The 19,823-nt window shown below is 49.5% G+C and overlaps 2 protein-coding genes across 4 annotated transcripts in view; both read left to right on the top strand.

Annotated features, from left to right (window-relative positions):
- The window catches only part of LOC125713121 (odorant receptor 131-2-like), an 11,001-nt gene extending 1,302 nt beyond the window's left edge, over positions 1–9,699 (top strand). The window contains exons 1-2 of one of the 2 annotated variants that reach the window (XM_048984025.1): positions 8,539–8,569; positions 8,730–9,699. In XM_048984025.1, coding sequence (XP_048839982.1) covers positions 8,739–9,683 — 945 coding nt within the window. In that variant the 5' untranslated portion in view covers positions 8,539–8,569; positions 8,730–8,738 and the 3' untranslated portion in view covers positions 9,684–9,699. Of the gene's footprint in view, positions 1–8,538; positions 8,570–8,729 lie in introns of those variants that run through there. The other variant, XM_048984026.1, reaches the window with a different exon arrangement.
- On the top strand, positions 8,539–19,823 carry LOC125713120 (odorant receptor 131-2-like). 2 transcript variants are annotated; one of them, XM_048984023.1, is made up of 2 exons: positions 8,539–8,569; positions 18,509–19,823. In XM_048984023.1, exon 2 carries the CDS (start codon positions 18,518–18,520, stop codon positions 19,460–19,462), a length of 945 nt encoding a protein of 314 aa, XP_048839980.1. In that variant the 5' UTR covers positions 8,539–8,569; positions 18,509–18,517; the 3' UTR covers positions 19,463–19,823. The 2 variants fall into 2 exon arrangements, with proteins under 2 accessions (XP_048839980.1, XP_048839979.1); XM_048984022.1 differs by lacking the exon at positions 8,539–8,569 and adding an exon at positions 18,217–18,348.

Here is a 19,823-nt window from a genome sequence, read left to right as displayed (position 1 = left end):
CATCTATCTTGGGGGGCGAGGCAGTTTTTGTTCTCCGTGTTTCATCTTGAGTGTGTTTGTCTTATTTTTGCAAAGAACTGTGGACCCAGTGAGCAAAGACTGGTAGTTTTTTTTTGATGCAGAAACAGCGCAGCCCAGCATCTTCTCCTTGGCTTGTTTTTCTGAGACAGCATTTCTGTCTTTTTAATTTGTTCTCTGTTTACTTGCTTGCTGTTGTGCTTAAATATGTGTATCTTGAAGTGAAAATAAAAAAAACATAATGCTGATATTTAGGATATCAGGGTCTCATTTCCCCAACTGTACTCGCCACTTCGTTAAGATAGTACTTAGGGGCAATACAGACACTTCTTCTAATAACAGAACATGCTGAGTCACTAAACGTTATAGGTGGTGACAAAGTGTGGGGGTGGGGGGCTCCCAGGCCAGTTAGCCAGGGTTATTTTATCAGTGGCTTTATTATCCTCTCAACAGTGATGTGAGGGGCTGGTCGTCACTTCCAGTGTACATGCCTCTCTTTCCAGTCAGTGCTGTGTCTTTCCAGCTAGTGTAAGCTGTATCCAGCTCATGCTAGCTCCACCCCCTCAGTGAGCTGTGATTGGAGAACGGGAATCACTCTTGGGATTTTCTCTGTCATATGAATTCATACCTATTTGCCTCAATTTGCTGTAAGACATCAGTGCTGCAACAAATAAATCAACAAAGTGGAATCAAGCAAAGTAGAGGATGATATGCCAAGTGATCACCCAAGCACCAATATTTCTACCATTTTTGCTCTTCTATTTATAAACAATAATGAATATATCATTAAGTGATAGTCACAGGTCCAGCACATATCTCATGTCACCAAAGCTGGGGGCTCCTACGCCACCTCCTCTGTGTTTTGAGTGTGCTTAGCACATTCTCACTGTATTTGGGAAGTTCTCTCCCTCGCACCAAAAACACGGTTAGTTGAATTAGTCTCCCTAAATTGCACATATCATATATGACTGTGTGTGTGGCCTTGTTATGGACTGGGATCCTGCCCAGGGTAATCCCCTGTAGTGTGCCTTGTCTTACCTCCAGTACGCCCCTCTCCCAGGATCCCGTACAGCATAACCAGTTGGAAGATAGACTAATAATCACGATGTAATTACTACACTCAAGCCTCTGACTGCCTGTTCATTCTAATATGGAGAAAAACAGGGTCTCCCTGTAGAAGCAGAAAGCCTTGTGAGGATGCTGAATCCCACAGCTGTCAGCCTAGACCTCATCTGTGCTGAGACCTTGTGAATAACAGACCCGACTGCAGCCTTAGTCAGGCCTAATGAAAACATCACACACACTCTGCTGCCTACATGTGCAATGTTAAAGCTTGTAAATCAGGAGAAGATGCCAAAAAACTAAACATTTAGTTCATTTGCTGTTAGTTATGCTAATTCTGTAATAAGTTATAATAGATAATGTGAAGAATAATTTGTGTTTTATGACAAATAAATTACAGTGTAAGTGTACTACTACACAACCCAAGACAGAAAACACTGAAAACTAAAAGCTGTAGTGATTCTTAATCAGAAAAAGGTGACCTGGGTTCAGTGCCGGCAGAATCCATGTATCATTCATTCTATGGATTTTCCATTTCGAAACGAAATCGGCAAAACGCCACTTTTTTGTTTCTCCAATTTGGTTTTGAAACAGAAAATTCAAAGAACGAACAATACTGATATTCAGCTGGCTTGTGTTCCACTGAGCGTGTTAAACCTTGTTGCTCTGCACTGACCTCTAGTGTCAGCTGGGCTTCTACAGGGAGGTGAGTGGTGTTCAGCAAATTGACTGTGTAAATATGATGAATAATGCACCATGTAAAGGGAAAGGAAGGAGATGGCTGACAGTGCTCACAACAGAGGACAAGTGGACCTCAGCTTCTACAATGTTTACTAAGAGATGAACAGGAAAATGTATAAGTAGACCTGTGTGAAACATTTGTCTTATATGCTCAGCCAGGGCGGTTCGGTCCCTGTATGACCGGTGCCAGAGTTTGGTCCGCATGGGCGGCAATAAGTCGGACTCGTTTCCGGTGAGGGTTGGACTCCGTCAGGGCTGCCCTTTGTCACCGATTCTGTTCATAGTTTTTATGGACAGAATTTCTAGGCGCAGCCAGGGCGTTGAGGGCGTCCGGTTCGGTGACCTCAGGATTAGGTCTCTGCTTTTCGCGGATGATGTGGTTCTGTTGGCCTCATCGAGCCGTGACCTTCAGCTCTCACTGGAGCAGTTCGCAGCCGAGTGCGAAGCGGCTGGGATGAGAATCAGCACCTCCAAATCCGAGACCATGGTTCTCAGCCGGAAAAGGGTAGAATGCTCTCTCCGGGTTGGGGATGGGGTCCTCCCCCAAGTGGAGGAGTTTAAGTATCTCGGGATCTTGTTCACGAGTGGGGGAACGATGGAGCAGGAGATCGACAGGAGGATCGGTGCGGCGTCAGCAGTGATGCGGGCGCTGCATCGGTCTGTCATGGTGAAGAGAGAGCTGAGCCAAAAGGCGAAGCTCTCGATTTACCAGTCGATCTACGTTCCTACCCTTACCTATGGTCATGAGCTTTGGGTAGTGACCGAAAGAACGAGATCGCGGGTACAAGCGGCCGAAATGATTTTCCTCCGCAGGGTGGCTGGGCTCTCCCTTAGAGATAGGGTGAGGAGCTCAGTCATTCGGGAGGGACTCAGAGTAGAGCCGCTGCTCCTCCGCATCGAGAGGAGCCAGATGAGGTGGCTCGGGCATCTGATCAGGATGCCTCCGGGACGCCTCCCTGGGGAGGTATTCCGGGCATGTCCCACTGGGAGGAGACCCCGGGGAAGACCCAGGACACGCTGGAGAGACTATGTCTCTCGGCTGGCCTGGGAACGCCTCGGGATCCCCCCAGAGGAGCTGGACGAAGTGGCCGGGGAGAGGGAAGTCTGGGTCTCCCTGCTGAGGCTGCTGCCCCCGCGACCCGACTCCGGATTAAGCGGGAGATGATGGATGGATGGATGGATGGCTCAGCCTGTCTGTATGGTGACACAAGGGTTAATCAATTAAAAATGCCCACACAGGGGGTGGTCTCAAGCCTTTACCATTTCTGGTATGGAACAGGACTAAAAACTTAATCGCAATTTTGCTACAATATATTATATGAAAGATGGCAGTAGAAAAAAACAGGCCTCCATAGCAGAACTTGGTGAGGCCTGTAGGTAGAAACAGTGATAGTACAGTGACCCACAGCTGAGGACATCACCAAAAAACAAACATGCTGCAATATTCCTTTAACATTAGAGATGCACCGAATGCAATTATTTTGACCGATTCCGGTTTCTAATTTTTATGCAAGAATGACCTGCAGATACCGATTTTGACCGATTCCGATTTTCTTTCTAAAAACTATAATTGACAGCATATACAAACAAAAATCAACTTTCTTCCAATTAAACTTTTTTTTTCACAATAAGATCAATTGTTAAACAATTTCCCCCAAGTTACAGGATCTTCTTTCACTTAAACAAGTCTCAAAATAAAATGCCCTGTGTGTCACGTTCGCTGGTGATTAAAGCGGTGATCGCTCGGGCAGGTGAGCAAGGAACAGGCAAACAGGCGGAATACGGGGTAAACTGGGGATTTATTGAGGGCAAGGGCAGGACGGAACACTAGCATCGACGAACATCAATGACAGACAAGGAACCAATGCAAGACACGGACTGAAATACACAAGAGTGGGCAAACATAATCAGACACAGCTGGGCACAATTAGGGAAGCACACGTGGATAATCCGGGGGCGTGGCACACACGAGGATCGTACGAGCTGGGCGTGACACTGTGACTAGAAAGAGGTAAAAATTAAGAATTTGGTGATCAGTGTTCACACACCACAGCACACAGTGCACAACCAGGAAATGTGTCCTCAGCATTTAACCCCGTATGTGACATCGTGACATAGCAGAAGGGAAGCAGCACCCTGCTCAGGGTACCTCAGTGGTGCCTTGCTGGTCAGGGATTCAGACCAGCAATCTTTCAAGTACAAGTGCACTTCCCTAACCATTAAGCCACCACTGCCCACTAAAAAGTATGACACCGACGTGATCTGAACACGCAACTTTCTGACCTGGAGTCAGATGCTCTACCATTGCGCCACGGTATCTTCTGCTTACAATATCCATCCATCCATCCATTATCTACCGCTGAATCCGGGGGGCAGCAGTTTCAGCAGGGAGACCCAGACTTCCCTCTCCCCGGCCACTTCATCCAGCTCCTCTGGGGACACCCCGAGGCATCACCAGGCCAGCCGAGAGACATAGTCTCTCCAGCGTGTCCTGGGTCTTCCCCGGGGCCTCCTCCCAGTGGGACATGCCCGGAACACCTCACCAGGGAGGCGTCCAGGAGGCATCCTAATCAGATGCCCAAGCCACCTCATCTGGCTCCTCTCGATGCGGAGGAGCAGTGGCTCTACTCTGAGTCCCTCCCGAATGACTGAGCTCCTCACCCTATCTCTAAGGGAGAGCCCAGCCACCCTGCGGAGGAAACTCATTTTGGCCGCTTGCACTCGCGATCTCGTTCTGTCGGTCACTACCCATAGCTCATGACCATAGGTGAGGGTAGGAATGTAGATCGACTGGTAAATCGAGAGCTTTGCCTTTTGGCTCAGCTCCTTCTTCACCATGACAGACCGATGCAGTGCTCACATCACTGCTGATGCTGCACCGATCCGCCTGTCGATCTCCCGCTCCATCCTTCCCTCACTCGTGAACAAGACCCCGAGATACTTAAACTCCTCCACTTGGGGAAGGAATCTCTCCCCGACCCAGAGAGAGCACTCCACCCATTTCCGGCTTAGGACCATGGTCGCGGATATGGAGGTGCTGATTTTCATCCCAGCCGCTTCACACTCTGCTGCGAACTGCTCCAGTGAGAGCTGAAGGTCACGGTCCAATGAGGCCAACAGAACCACATCCTCTGCAAAAAGCAGAGACCTAATCCTGAGGTCACCAAACTGGACACGCTCAACGCCCTGGCTGCGCCTAGAAATTCTGTCCATAAAAGTTATGAACAGAATCGGTGACAAAGGGCAGCCCTGACGGAGTCCAACCCTCACCAGGAACGAGTCCGACTTACTGCCAACAATTCGGACCAAGCTCTGGCACCGGTCGTACAGGGACCGAACCGCCCTTATAAGGCAGCCCGGCACCCCATACTCCCGGAGCACTCCCCACAGGACTCCCCGAGGGACGTGGTTGAATGTCTTTTCCAAGTCCACAAATCAAATGTAGACTGGTTGGACAAACTCCCACGCACCCTCCAGGACCCTGCCAAGGGTATAGAGCTGGTCCACTGTTCCACGGCCAGGGCAAAAACCACACTGCTCATCCTGAATCCGAGGTTCAACTATCTGATGGACCCTCCTCTCCAGCACCCCCGAATAGACCTTACCAGGGAGGCTGAGTAGTGTGATCCCCCTATAGTTGGAACACACCCTCCGGTCCCACTTCTTGAAGAGGGGGACCACCACCCCGGTCTGCCAATCCAGAGGCACCGCCCCCGATGTCGACGCAATGCCGCAGATGCGTGTCAACCAAGACAGCCCCGCAACATCCAGAGCCTTGAGGAACTCCGGGTGGATTTCATCCACCCCCGGGGCCTGGCCACCGAGGAGCTTTTTAACCACCTCAGTGACCTCTGCCCCAGAGATAGGTGAGTCCACACCCAAGTCCTCAGACTCTGCTTCCTCATTGGAAGGCGTGTTGGTGGGATTGAGGAGGTTTTCGAAGTATTCCTTCCACCGACCCACAACGTCCCGAGCTGAGGTCAGTAGCGCACCATCCCCACTATAAACAGTGTTGATGCTGCACTGCTTTCCCGCCGTGAGACGCCGGATGGTGGACCAGAATCTCCTCAAAGCCGTCCGGAATTCGTTCTCCATGGCCTCGCCAAACTCCTCCCATACCCGAGTTTTTGCCTCAGCGACCGCTGAAGCCGCGTTCCGCTTGGCCTGCTAGTACCTATCAGCTGCCTCCAGAGTCCCACAGGCCAAAAAGGCCCAATAGGATTCCTTCTTCAGCTTGACAGCATCCCTCACAGCCGGTGTTCACCAGCGGGTTCGGGGATTGCCGCCACGACAGGCACTGGCCACTTTACAGCCACAGCTCCAGTCAGCCACCTCAACAATGGAGGCACGGAACATGGCCCATTCGGACTCAATGTCCCCCGCCTCCCCCGGAACATGGACGAAGTTCTGCTGGAGGTTGGAGTTGAAGCTCCTCCTGACAGGGGATTTCGCCAGGTGTTCCCAGCAGACCCTCACTATACGCTCGGGTCTGCCAGGTCTGACCGGCTTCCTCCCCCACCAGCGGAGCCAACCCACCACCAGGTGGTGATCAGTTGACAGCTCCGCCCCTCTCCTCACCCGAGTGTCCAATACATGTGGCCACAAGTCCGATGACACGACCACAAAGTCGATCATCGAACTGCGGCCTAGGGTGTCCTGGTGCCAAGTGCACATATGGACACTCTTATGCTTGAACATTGTGGATAATCCGTGACAAGCACAGAAGTCCAATAACAAAACACCACTCAGGTTCAGATCGGGGGGGGGGCGTTCCTCCCAATCACGCCCCTCCAGGTCTCACTGTCATTGCCCACGTGAGCATTGAAGTCCCCCAGTAGAACAAGAGAGTCCCCGGGAGGAGCGCTCTCCCACACCCCTTCCAAGGACTCCAAAAAGGGTGGGTATTCTGAACTGCTGTTTGGTGAATAAGCGCAAACAACAGTCAGGACCCGTCCCCCCACCCGAAGGCGAAGGGAGGCTACCCTTTCGTGTTCCACGCTAAACCGCAATGTACAGGCGCCCAGCCAAGGGGCAATAAGTATGCCAACACCTGCTCTGCGGTACTCCCCATGAGCAACTCCAGAGTGGAAGAGGGTCCAACCCCCTTCGAGGAGACTGGATCCAGAGCCCAGGCCATGCGTTGAGGTGAGCCCGATTACATCTAGTCGGAACCTCACAGCCTCGCACACCAGCTCAGGCTCCTTCCCCACCACAGAGGTCACATTCCATGTCCCTAGAGCTACCTTCTGCAGCCGAGTATCAGACGACTAAGGTCCCCGCCTTCGGCTACTGCCCAACTCACACTGCACCTGACCCCTTTGGCCCCTCCTACAGGTGGTGAGCCCATTGGATGGGGGACCCACGTGCCTTCTTTGGGCTGTGCCCAACCAGGCCCCATGGGTGTAGGTTCGCCATCGAGCCCCACGCCCAGGCCTGGCTCCAGGATGGGGCCCCGGTGACCCGTGTCCGAGGGAGAGAAAACGTGTGTCCATGTTTTTCTTCATCATGAGGGGTCTTTTGAGCCGCACTTTGTCTGGTTCCTCACCCAGGACCTGTTTGCCTTGGGTGACCCTACCGGGGTATAAAGCCCCAGGCAACTTAGCTCCTGGGATCATTGGAACATGCAAACCCCTCCACCACGGTAAGGTCTCGGCTCCAGGAGGGGGAACATACATCATTTTCCAGTATGTTCAAATTCACCAGATAACACGGCCCTTTTCTCATCTTTTGATCGTATGAGATAAAAAAATCCACAGGTTACAAACCTCCAAATAAAACTGAAGTGTACTATACTCTTCCAAATAATAATAGGTGCAGGGTAATATTATTAATGCCAACATCACATGTTATGCACATACAATCCTTACATACCTAGTAAGCTAGATTAAGATCAGGCTTTGTCATACCTTGATACTTTACGGACATTATAGTGCAGGGGGTTAAAGTTTCACTAAAACATCTTTACTCTGTCATAGGAAAAAAACCTTAGCTAGCTTTGCAATTTTAATGCTCATTCCTTTTCAAGATTATCTAATATGTTTACTAATCAGTTTAAAGTTTACCTCCTTTTGGTGCTGGTTTCCTCATGCTTTACTTTGACTTTACATGTACAGTTGAAACCGCTCACAATGATGCTAACTACATGTTAGCGTGCAGCTATGAGTGTGCAAATGGCTGTGAGGCAATTGCCTCCGCTGCTGTGTGTATGACCTGTGGCCCATGAATAAAACAGACCAGTTCAGTATTGGAAATACCATGAGGCTGATGATCTGGGCTGAGCACTCTGAAAATCGGCCTATTCTGGTCCCTGACCAGTGGATCAGTACATCTCTACTTAAAATCACTGAATAATGCCCTACACTACTTCCAGACACACAGCACACAGTGATGAATTCTGTACCCTAAATACTGCCCTATGTTTCTCTATACAGACCATTGCTCCACAGTGACCACTGGTTTGCACTGGTCATTGATCTGCACTACGGCATACTAACCACTGGCCAAGCTGACACAGTGAATATAACATAAATAATGATCTTCTCAATTGAACTGCAACTATTAACAAATAGTCGTATCAAACAGTTACTGTTCAGGCAGAGATATGCATGCCCTTCCTGCTTCACTCAAGAAGCCAATTATGCTGGACACACCTACAGAGTCCATGTGATTGCATATGTCATTGGATGCATTATAAACTAGAGCACATGCCACTTTAGAAGTGTTTGAGTCAAGTGCTCAACAGAGGCAGGTAAGCAACCATCTCAGATTTATTTTTTATTGTGTCTGTCTTTCATTTCAAGTGAATAGGGGTCCTTCTTGTCTTCTGAGAAGCATATATTTGTGTCGTTGACTGTGAACATCAACTTGTGTTTCAAATGTATATCTGTAATCTTTTCATTTTGTTTCAGAGCTGACCTATGGCCAACCAGAATGGTTCCTCTCTGGAGTTCAGCTTCTTGTACTACCAAACCATCACGCAGCAGATAGATTCGACAACAATAATAAAATCATCTGTTGTGCTGTCCACCACCCTGTTCTTCATCTCCCTGAACCTCGTCATGTTCCTTGCCATACGAAGTAAACCCAGCTTCCGTGAGACTTCCCGTTATCTTCTATTCAGTCAGATGCTCCTTGGTGACTCCTTCTATCTGGGATTCACCACATTGCTCTACTCATTTACCCTGACTAACATCACCCTCATGAAGGTCCTCTGCTCCATGATGATCCTGGTAAGCAGCACAACTTTCCGCATCTCCCCCCTGACGTTGGCTGTCATGTGTCTGGAACGCTATGTGGCCATTTGTTTCCCACTCCGACACACTGACATCGCCACCCCCAGGAGAACCAATATTGCCATTGCAGTGGTCTGGTTCCTGGGCTCTGTGAACTCTGTGATTGATGTTATTTTTTTAATAGTTAGAGATACCCAGTTCCTCACGAAACCCATCTACTGCGGACGGGAGCAAATTTTTCTGGCCAAGTGGCAGTTTGATGTGTTCCAGAGCTTTAACGGTGTCTTTTTTGTTACCGTGGGGATCACCGTCATCAGCACCTACACAGGCATCATGATTGCAGCCCGGTCCATCAAGGCCAAAAAGGCCAGCAGGACGGTTCTCCTTCACCTGGTCCAGTTGGTCCTCTGCCTCTCCTCCTTCCTGTTCAGCAGCATCGAGAGAGCCCTGTCTACAATCAGCTCAGCCCTCTTTATCCACCTGCGCTACCTGACGTTCTTTCTCCTCATCCTCCTGCCCCGCTGCCTGAGCCCCCTCATCTATGGCCTGAGGGACGAAGGAGTTCGCCCCCTCTTCCTCTGCTACCTCTGTTGTGGTCACAGGAGGATCACACCAGCTACAAAACATTAACAAAGGCCTGTCAAAAGCAAGAAAAAAATACAAAGGAAGTTTTATAGAAATTAATTAAATTTAATACGGTTCATTTACGGTTATTGAAACTATAGTTCCAGTGCTGTAGGCGGGGCACCATCTATCTTGGGGGGCGAGGCAGTTTTTGTTCTCCGCGTTTCATCTTGAGTGTGTTTGTCTTATTTTTGCAAAGAACTGTGGACCCAGTGAGCAAAGACTGGTAGTTTTTTTTTGATGCAGAAACAGCGCAGCCCAGCATCTTCTCCTTGGCTTGTTTTTCGGAGGTAGCATTTCTGTCTTTTTAATTTGTTCTCTGTTTACTTGCTTGCTGTTGTGCTTAAATATGTGTATCTTGAAGTGAAAATAAAAAAACATAATGCTGATATTTAGGATATCAGGGTCTCATTTCCCCAACTGTACTCGCCACTTCGTTAAGATAGTACTTAGGGGCAATACAGACACTTCTTCTAATAACAGAACATGCTGAGTCACTAAACGTTATAGGTGGTGACAAAGTGTGGGGGTGGGGGGCTCCCAGGCCAGTTAGCCAGGGTTATTTTATCAGTGGCTTTATTATCCTCTCAACAGTGATGTGAGGGGCTGGTCGTCACTTCCAGTGTACATGCCTCTCTTTCCAGTCAGTGCTGTGTCTTTCCAGCTAGTGTAAGCTGTATCCAGCTCATGCTAGCTCCACCCCCTCAGTGAGCTGTGATTGGAGAACGGGAATCACTCTTGGGATTTTCTCTGTCATATGAAGTCATGCCTATTTGCCTCAATTTGCTGTAAGACATCAGTGCTGCAACAAATAAATCAATAAAGTGGAATCAAGCAAAGTAGAGGATGATATGCCAAGTGATCGCCCAAGCACCAATATTTCTACCATTTTTGCTCTTCTATTTATAAACAATAATGAATATATCATTAAGTGATAGTCACAGGTCCAGCACATATCTCATGTCACCAAAGCTGGGGGCTCCTACGCCACCTCCTCTGTGTTTTGAGTGTGCTTAGCACATTCTCACTGTGTTTGGGAAGTTTTCTCCCTCGCACCAAAAACACAGTTAGTTGAATTAGTCTCCCCAAATTGCACATATCATATATGACTGTGTGTGTGGCCTTGTTATGGACTGGGATCCTGCCCAGGGTAATCCCCTGTAGTGTGCCTTGTCTTACCTCCAGTACACCCCTCTCCCAGGATCCCGTACAGCATAACCAGTTGGAAGATAGACTAATAATCACGATGTAATTACTACACTCAAGCCTCTGACTGCCTGTTCATTCTAATATGGAGAAAAACAGGGTCTCCCTGTAGAAGCAGAAAGCCTTGTGAGGATGCTGAATCCCACAGCTGTCAGCCTAGACCTCATCTGTGCTGAGACCTTGTGAATAACAGACCCGACTGCAGCCTTAGTCAGGCCTAATGAAAACATCACACACACTCTGCTGCCTACATGTGCAATGTTAAAGCTTGTAAATCAGGAGAAGATGCCAAAAAAACTAAACATTTAGTTCATTTACTGTTAGTTATGCTAATTCTGTAATAAGTTATAATAGATAATGTGAAGAATAATTTGTGTTTTATGACAAATAAATTACAGTGTAAGTGTACTACTACACAATCCAAGACAGAAAACACTGAAAACTAAAAGCTGTAGTGATTCTTAATCAGAAAAAGGTGACCTGGGTTCAGTGCCGACAGAATCCATGTATCATTCATTCTATGGATTTTCCATTTCGAAACGAAATCGGCAAAACGCCACTTTTTTGTTTCTCCAATTTGGTTTTGAAACAGAAAATTCAAAGAACTAACAATACTGATATTCAGCTGGCTTGTGTTCCACTGAGCGTGTTAAACCTTGTTGCTCTGCACTGACCTCTAGTGTCAGCTGGGCTTCTACAGGGAGGTGAGTGGTGTTCAGCAAATTGACTGTGTAAATATGATGAATAATGCACCATGTAAAGGGAAAGGAAGGAGATGGCTGACAGTGCTCACAACAGAGGACAAGTGGACCTCAGCTTCTACAATGTTTACTAAGAGATAAACAGGAAAATGTATAAGTAGACCTGTGTGAAACATTTGTCTTATATGCTCAGCCAGGGCGGTTCGGTCCCTGTATGACCGGTGCCAGAGTTTGGTCCGCATGGGCGGCAATAAGTCGGACTCGTTTCCGGTGAGGGTTGGACTCCGTCAGGGCTGCCCTTTGTCACCGATTCTGTTCATAGTTTTTATGGACAGAATTTCTAGGCGCAGCCAGGGCGTTGAGGGCGTCCGGTTCGGTGACCTCAGGATTAGGTCTCTGCTTTTCGCGGATGATGTGGTTCTGTTGGCCACATCGAGCCGTGACCTTCAGCTCTCACTGGAGCAGTTCGCAGCCGAGTGCGAAGCGGCTGGGATGAGAATCAGCACCTCCAAATCCGAGACCATGGTTCTCAGCCGGAAAAGGGTAGAATGCTCTCTCCGGGTTGGGGATGGGGTCCTCCCCCAAGTGGAGGAGTTTAAGTATCTCGGGATCTTGTTCACGAGTGGGGGAACGATGGAGCGGGAGATCGACAGGCGGATTGGTGCGGCGTCAGCAGTCATGCGGGCGCTGCATCGGTCTGTCATGGTGAAGAGAGAGCTGAGCCAAAAGGCGAAGCTCTCGATTTACCAGTCGATCTACGTTCCTACCCTCACCTATGGTCATGAGCTTTGGGTAGTGACCGAAAGAACGAGATCGCGGGTACAAGCGGCCGAAATGAGTTTCCTCCGCAGGGTGGCTGGGCTCTCCCTTAGAGATAGGGTGAGGAGCTCAGTCATTCGGGAGGGACTCAGAGTAGAGCCGCTGCTCCTCCGCATCGAGAGGAGCCAGATGAGGTGGCTCGGGCATCTGATCAGGATGCCTCCGGGACGCCTCCCTGGGGAGGTATTCCGGGCATGTCCCACTGGGAGGAGACCCCGGGGAAGACCCAGGACACGCTGGAGAGACTATGTCTCTCGGCTGGCCTGGGAACGCCTCGGGATCCCCCCAGAGGAGCTGGACGAAGTGGCCGGGGAGAGGGAAGTCTGGGTCTCCCTGCTGAGGCTGCTGCCCCCACGACCCGACTCCGGATTAAGCGGGAGATGATGGATGGATGGATGGCTCAGCCTGTCTGTATGGTGACACAAGGGTTAATCAATTAAAAATGCCCACACAGGGGATGGTCTCAAGCCTTTACCATTTCTGGTATGGAACAGGACTAAAAACTTAATCGCAATTTTGCTACAATATATTATATGAAAGATGGCGGTAGAAAAAAACAGGCCTCCATAGCATAACTTAGTGAGGCCTGTAGGTAGAAACAGTGATAGTACAGTGAACCACAGCTGAGGACATCACCAAAAAACAAACATGCTGCAATATTCCTTTAACATTAGAGATGCACCGAATGCAATTAACTTGACCGATTCCGGTTTCTGATTTTTATGCAAGAATGACCTGCAGATACCGATTTTCACCGATTCAGATTTTCTTTCTAAAAACTATAATTGACAGCATATACAAACAAAAATCTACTTTTTTCCAATGAAACTTTTTTTTTCACAATAAGATCAATTGTTAAACTTTACAATTTCCCCCAAGTTACAGGATCTTCTTTCACTTAAACAAGTCTCAAAATAAAATGCCCTGTGTGTCACGTTCGCCGGTGATTAAAGCGGTGATCGCTCGGGCAGGTGAGCAAGGAACAGGCAAACAGGCGGAATACGGGGTAAATTGGGGATTTATTGAGGGCAAGGGCAGGACGGAACACTAGCATCGACGAACATCAATGACAGACAAGGAACCAATGCAAGACACGGACTGAAATACACAAGAGTGGGCAAACATAATCAGACACAGCTGGGCACAATTAGGGAAGCACACGTGGATAATCCGGGGGCGTGGCACACACGAGGATCGTACGAGCCGGGCGTGACACTGTGACTAGAAAGAGGTAAAAATTAAGAATTTGGTGATCAGTGTTCACACACCACAGCACACAGTGCACAACCAGGAAATGTGTCCTCAGCATTTAACCCCGTATGTGACATCGTGACATAGCAGAAGGGAAGCAGCACCCTGCTCAGGGTACCTCAGTGGTGCCTTGCTGGTCAGGGATTCAGACCAGCAATCTTTCAAGTACAAGTGCACTTCCCTAACCATTAAGCCACCACTGCCCACTAAAAAGTATGACACCGACGTGATCTGAACACGCAACTTTCTGACCTGGAGTCAGATGCTCTACCATTGCGCCACGGTATCTTCTGCTTACAATATCCATCCATCCATCCATTATCTACCGCTGAATCCGGGGGGCAGCAGTTTCAGCAGGGAGACCCAGACTTCCCTCTCCCCGGCCACTTCATCCAGCTCCTCTGGGGACACCCCGAGGCATCACCAGGCCAGCCGAGAGACATAGTCTCTCCAGCGTGTCCTGGGTCTTCCCCGGGGCCTCCTCCCAGTGGGACATGCCCGGAACACCTCACCAGGGAGGCGTCCAGGAGGCGGCATCCTAATCAGATGCCCAAGCCACCTCATCTGGCTCCTCTCGATGCGGAGGAGCAGTGGCTCTACTCTGAGTCCCTCCCGAATGACTGAGCTCCTCACCCTATCTCTAAGGGAGAGCCCAGCCACCCTGCGGAGGAAACTCATTTCGGCCACTTGTACCCGCAATCTCGTTCTTTCGGTCACTACCCATAGCTCATGACCATAGGTGAGGGTAGGAACGTAGATCGACTGGTAAATCGAGAGCTTCGCCTTTTGGCTCAGCTCTCTCTTCACCATGACAGACCGATGCAGCGCCCGCATCAGTGCTGACACCGCACCGATCCGCCTGTCGATCTCCCGCTCCATTGTTCCCCCACTCGTGAACAAGACCCCGAGATACTTAAACTCCTCCACTTGGGGAAGGACCCCATCCCCAACCCGGAGAGAGCATTCTACCCTTTTAAGGCTGAGAACCATGGTCTCGGATTTGGAGGTGATGATCCTCATCCCAGCCGCTTCACACTCGGCTGCGAACCGTCCCAATGAGAGTCGAAGGTCACGGTCCGATGAGGCCAACAGAACCACATCATCTGCAAAAAGCAGAGACCCAATCCTGAGGCCACCAAACCAGACACCCTCAACGCCCTGGGTGCGCCTAGAAATTCTGTCCATAAAAACTATGAACAGAATCGGTGACAAAGGGCAGCCCTGACGGAGTCCAACCCTCACTGGAAACGAGTCCGACCATGCGGACCAGGCTCTGGTACCGGTCAAACAGGGACCGAACCGCCCTTAAATGGAAGCCCGGTACCACATACTCCCGGAGCACCCCCCACAGGACTCCCCAAGGGACACGGTCGAATGCCTTCTCCAAGTCCACAAAACACATGTAGACTGATCGGGCAAACTCCCATGAGCCCTCCAAAACCCTGCTGAGAGTATAGAGCTGGTCCACTGTTCCACGGCCAGGGCAAAAACCACACTGCTCCTCCTGAATCCGAGGTTCAACAATCCGGCGGACCCTCCTCTCCAGGACCCCCCGAATAGACCTTACCAGGGAGGCTGAGGAGTGTGATCCCCCTATAGTTGGAACACACCCTCCAGTCCCCCTTCTTGAAGAGGGGGACCACCACCCTGGTCTGCCAATCCAGAGGCACTGCCCCCGATGTCCACGCAATGCCGCAGATGCGTGTCAACCAAGACAGCCCCGCAACATCCAGAGCCTTGAGGAACTCCGGGTGGATCTCATCCATCCCCGGGGCCCGGCCACCGAGGAGCTTTTTAACCACCTCAGTGACCTCTGCCCGAGAGATAGGTGAGTCCGCCCCCCAAGTCCCCAGACTCTGCTTCCTCATTGGAAGGCATGTCGGTGGGATTGAGGAGGTCTTCAAAGTATTTCTTCCACCGACCCACAACATCCCGAGCTGAGGTCAGCAGCACACCATCCTCACTATGAACAGTGTTGATGCTGCACTGCGTTCCCGCCCTGAGACGCCGGATGGTGGAGCAGAATCTCATCGAAGCCGTCCGGAAGTCGTTCTCCATGGCCTCACCAAACTCCTCCCATACCCGAGTTTTTGCCTCAGCGACCCCTGAAGCCTCTTTCCGCTTACCCCACCAGTACCTATCATCTGCCTCCAGAGTCCCACAGGCCAAAAAGGCCCCATAGGACTCCTTCTTCAGCTTGACAGCATCCCTCACAGCCGGTGTCCACCAGCGGGTTCGGGGATTGCCGCCACGACAGACACCGGCCACCTTACGGCCACAGCTCTGGTCAGCCACCTCAACAAAGGAAGCAAGGAACATGGCCCATTCGGACTCAATGTCCCCCGCTTCCCCCGGGATATGGGAGAAGTTCTGCCGGAGGTAGGAGTTGAAACTCCTTCTGACAGGGGGTTCCGCCAGACGTTCCCAGCAGACCGTCACTATACGCTTGAGCCTGCCAGGCCTGGCCGGCTTCCTCCCCCACCAGCGGAGCCAACCAGGTGGTGATCGGTTGACAGCTCCGCCCGTCTCTTTACCCGAGTGTCCAATACATGTGGCCGCAAGTCCGATGACACGACCACAAAGTTAATCATCGAACTGCGGCCTAGGGTGTCCTGGTGCTAAGTGCACATATGGACATCTTTATGCTTGAACATTATGGATAATCCGTGACGAGCACAGAAGTCCAATAACAAAACACTACTCATCTTCAGATCGGGGGGGGGCGTTCCTCCCAATCACGCCCCTCCAGGTCTCACTGTCATTGCCCACGTTTGCATTGAAGTCCCCCAGTAGAACAAAAGAGTCCCCGGGAGGAGCGCTCTCCAACACCCCTTCCAAGAACTTCAAAAAGGGTGGGTATTCTGAACTGCTGTTTAATGCATAAGCGCAAACGACAGTCAGGACCCGTCCCCCCACCCAAAGGCGAAGGGAGGCTACCCTTTCGTATACCATGGTAGACCCCAATGTACAGGCGCCCAGCCCAGGGGCAATAAGTATTCCCACTTCCACTCAGCACCTCTCCCCATGAGCAACTCCAGAGTGGAAGAGGGTCCAACCCCCTTCGAGGAGACTGGATCCAGAGCCCAAGCTGTGTGTCGAGGTGAGCCCGACTACATCTAGTCGGAACCTCACAGCCTCGCACACCAGCTAAGGCTCCTTCCCCACCAGAGAGCTTCTGCAGTCGAGGATCAGACCACTAAGGTCCCCGCTTTCGGCTACTGCCCAACTCTCACTGCACCTGACCCCTTTGGCCCCTCCTACAGGTGGTGAGCCCATTGGAGGGGGGACCCACGTGCCTTATTTGGGCTGTACCCAACCAGGCCCCATGGGTGTAGGCCTGGCCACCAGGCACTCGCCATCGAGCCCCACGCCCAGGCCTGGCTCCAGGAGGGGGCCCCGGTGACCCGCGTCCGAGGGAAGGAAAACGTGTGTCCATGTTTTTCTTCATCATGAGGGGTCTTTTGAGCCGCACTTTGTCTGGTTCCTCACCCAGGACCTGTTTGCCTAGGGTGACCCTACCAGGGACATAAAGCCCCAGGCAACTTAGCTCCTGGGATCACTGGAACACGCAAACCCCTCCACTACGGTAAGGTCTCAGCATCAGGAGAGGGAACGTACATCATTTTCCAGTATGTTCAAATTCACCAGATAACACGGCCCTTTTCTCGTCTTTTGCTCGTATGAGATAAAAAAATCCACAGGTTACAAACCTCCAAATAAAACTGAAGTGTACTATACTCTTCCAAATAATAATAGGTGCAGGGTAATATTATTAATGCCAACATCACATGTTATGCACATACAATTCTTACATACCTAGTAAGCTAGATTAAGATCAGGCTTTGTCATACCTTGATACTTTACGGACATTATAGTGCAGGGGGTTAAAGTTTCAATAAAACATCTTTACTCTGTCATAGGAAAAAAAACCTTACCTAGTTTTGCAATTTTAATGCTTATTCCTTTTCAAGATTATCTAATATGTTTATTAATCAGTTTAAAGTTTACCTCCTTTTGGTGCTGGTTTCCTTATGCTTTACTTTGGCTTTACATGTACAGTAGAAACCGCTCACAATGACGCTAACTACATGTTAGCATGCAGCTATGAGTGTGGAAATGGCTGTGAGGCAATTGCCTCCGCTGCTGTGTGTATGACCTGTGGCCCATGAATAAAACAGACCAATTCGGTATTGGAAATACCATGAGACTAATGATCTGGGCTGAACACTCTGAAAATCGGCCTATTCTGGTCCCTGACCAATGGATCAGTACATCTCTACTTAAAATCACTGAATAATGCCCTACACTACTTCCAGACACACAGCACACAGTGATGAATTCTGTACCCTAAATACTGCCCTATGTTTCTCTATACAGACCATTGCTCCACAGTGACCACTGGTTTGCACTGGTCATTGATCTGCACTAGTGCATTCTAACCACTGGCCAAGCTGACACAGTGAATATAAGATAAATAATGATCTTCTCCATTGAACTGCAACTACTAACAAATAGTCGTATCAAACAGTTACTGTTCAGGCAGAGATATGCATGTCCTTCCTGCTTCACTCAAGAGGCTAATTATGCTGGACACACCTACAGAGTGCATGTGATGTCATGTGTCATTGGATTCATTATAAACTAGAGCACATGCCACTTCAGAAGTGTTTGAGTCAAGTGCTCAACAGAGGCAGGTAAGCAACCATCTCAAATTTATATTTTATTGTGTCTGTCTTTCATTTCAAATGAATAGGGGTCCTTCTTGTCTTCTGAGAAGCATATATTTGTGTCGTTGACTGTGAACATCAACTTGTGTTTTAAATGTAAATCTGTAATCTTTTCATTTTGTTTCAGAGCTGACCTATGGCTGACCAGAATGGTTCCTCTCTAGAGTTCAGCTTCTTGTACTACCAAACCATCACGCAACAGATAGATTTCACAGCAATAATAAAATCATCTGTTGTGCTGTCCACCAGCCTGTTCTTCATTTCTCTGAACCTCATCATGTTCATTGCCATGTGCAGTAAACCCAGCTTCCGTGAGACTTCCCGCTATCTTCTATTCAGTCAGATGCTCCTTGGTGACTCCATCCATCTGGGATTCACCACATTGCTCTACTCATTTAATCTGATTAACATCACACTCACGAAGGTCCTCTGCTCCATGATCGTCCTGGTAAGCAGCACAACTTTCCGCATCTCCCCCCTGACGTTGGCTGTCATGTGTCTGGAACGCTATGTGGCCATTTGTTTCCCACTCCGACACACTGACATCGCCACCCCCAGGAGAACCAATATTGCCATTGCAGTGGTCTGGTTCCTGGGCTCTGTGAACTCTGTGATTGATGTTATATTTTTAATAGTTAGAGATACCCAGTTCCTCACGAAACCCATCTACTGCACTCGGGAGCAAATTTTTCTGGCCAAATGGCAGTTTGATGTGTTCCAGAGCTTTAACGGTGTCTTTTTTGTTGCCGTGGGGATCATCGTCATCGGCACCTACACAGGCATCATGATCGCAGCCCGGTCCATCAAGGCCAAAAAGGCCAGCAGGACGGTTCTCCTTCACCTGGTCCAGTTGGGCCTCTGCCTCTCCTCCTTCCTGTTCAGCAACATCGAGAGAGCCCTGTCTACAATCAGCTCAGCCCTCTTTATCCACCTGCGCTACCTAAACTTCTTTCTCCTCGTCCTCCTGCCCCGCTGCCTGAGCCCCCTCATCTATGGACTGAGGGACGAAGGAGTTCGTCCCCTCTTCCTCTGCTATCTCTGTTGTGGTCACAGGAGGATCACACCAGCTACAAAACATTAACAAAGGCCTGTCAAAAGCAAGAAAAAAATACAAAGGAAGTTTTATAGAAATTAATTAAATTTAATACGGTTCATTTACGGTTATTGAAACTATAGTTCCAGTGCTGTAGGCGGGGCACCATCTATCTTGGGGGGCGAGGCAGTTTTTGTTCTCCGCGTTTCATCTTGAGTGTGTTTGTCTTACTTTTGCAAAGAACTGTGGACCCAGTGAGCAAAGACTGGTAGTTTTTTTTGATGCAGAAACAGCGCAGCCCAGCATCTTCTCCTTGGCTTGTTTTTCGGAGGTAGCATTTCTGTCTTTTTAATTTGTTCTCTGTTTACTTGCTTGCTGTTGTGCTTAAATATGTGTATCTTGAAGTGAA

Source organism: Brienomyrus brachyistius, chromosome 18 (assembly GCF_023856365.1).
Source record: "Brienomyrus brachyistius isolate T26 chromosome 18, BBRACH_0.4, whole genome shotgun sequence".
NCBI lineage: Eukaryota > Metazoa > Chordata > Actinopteri > Osteoglossiformes > Mormyridae > Brienomyrus > Brienomyrus brachyistius.
This window is presented reverse-complemented; position numbering and strand designations above follow the sequence as displayed.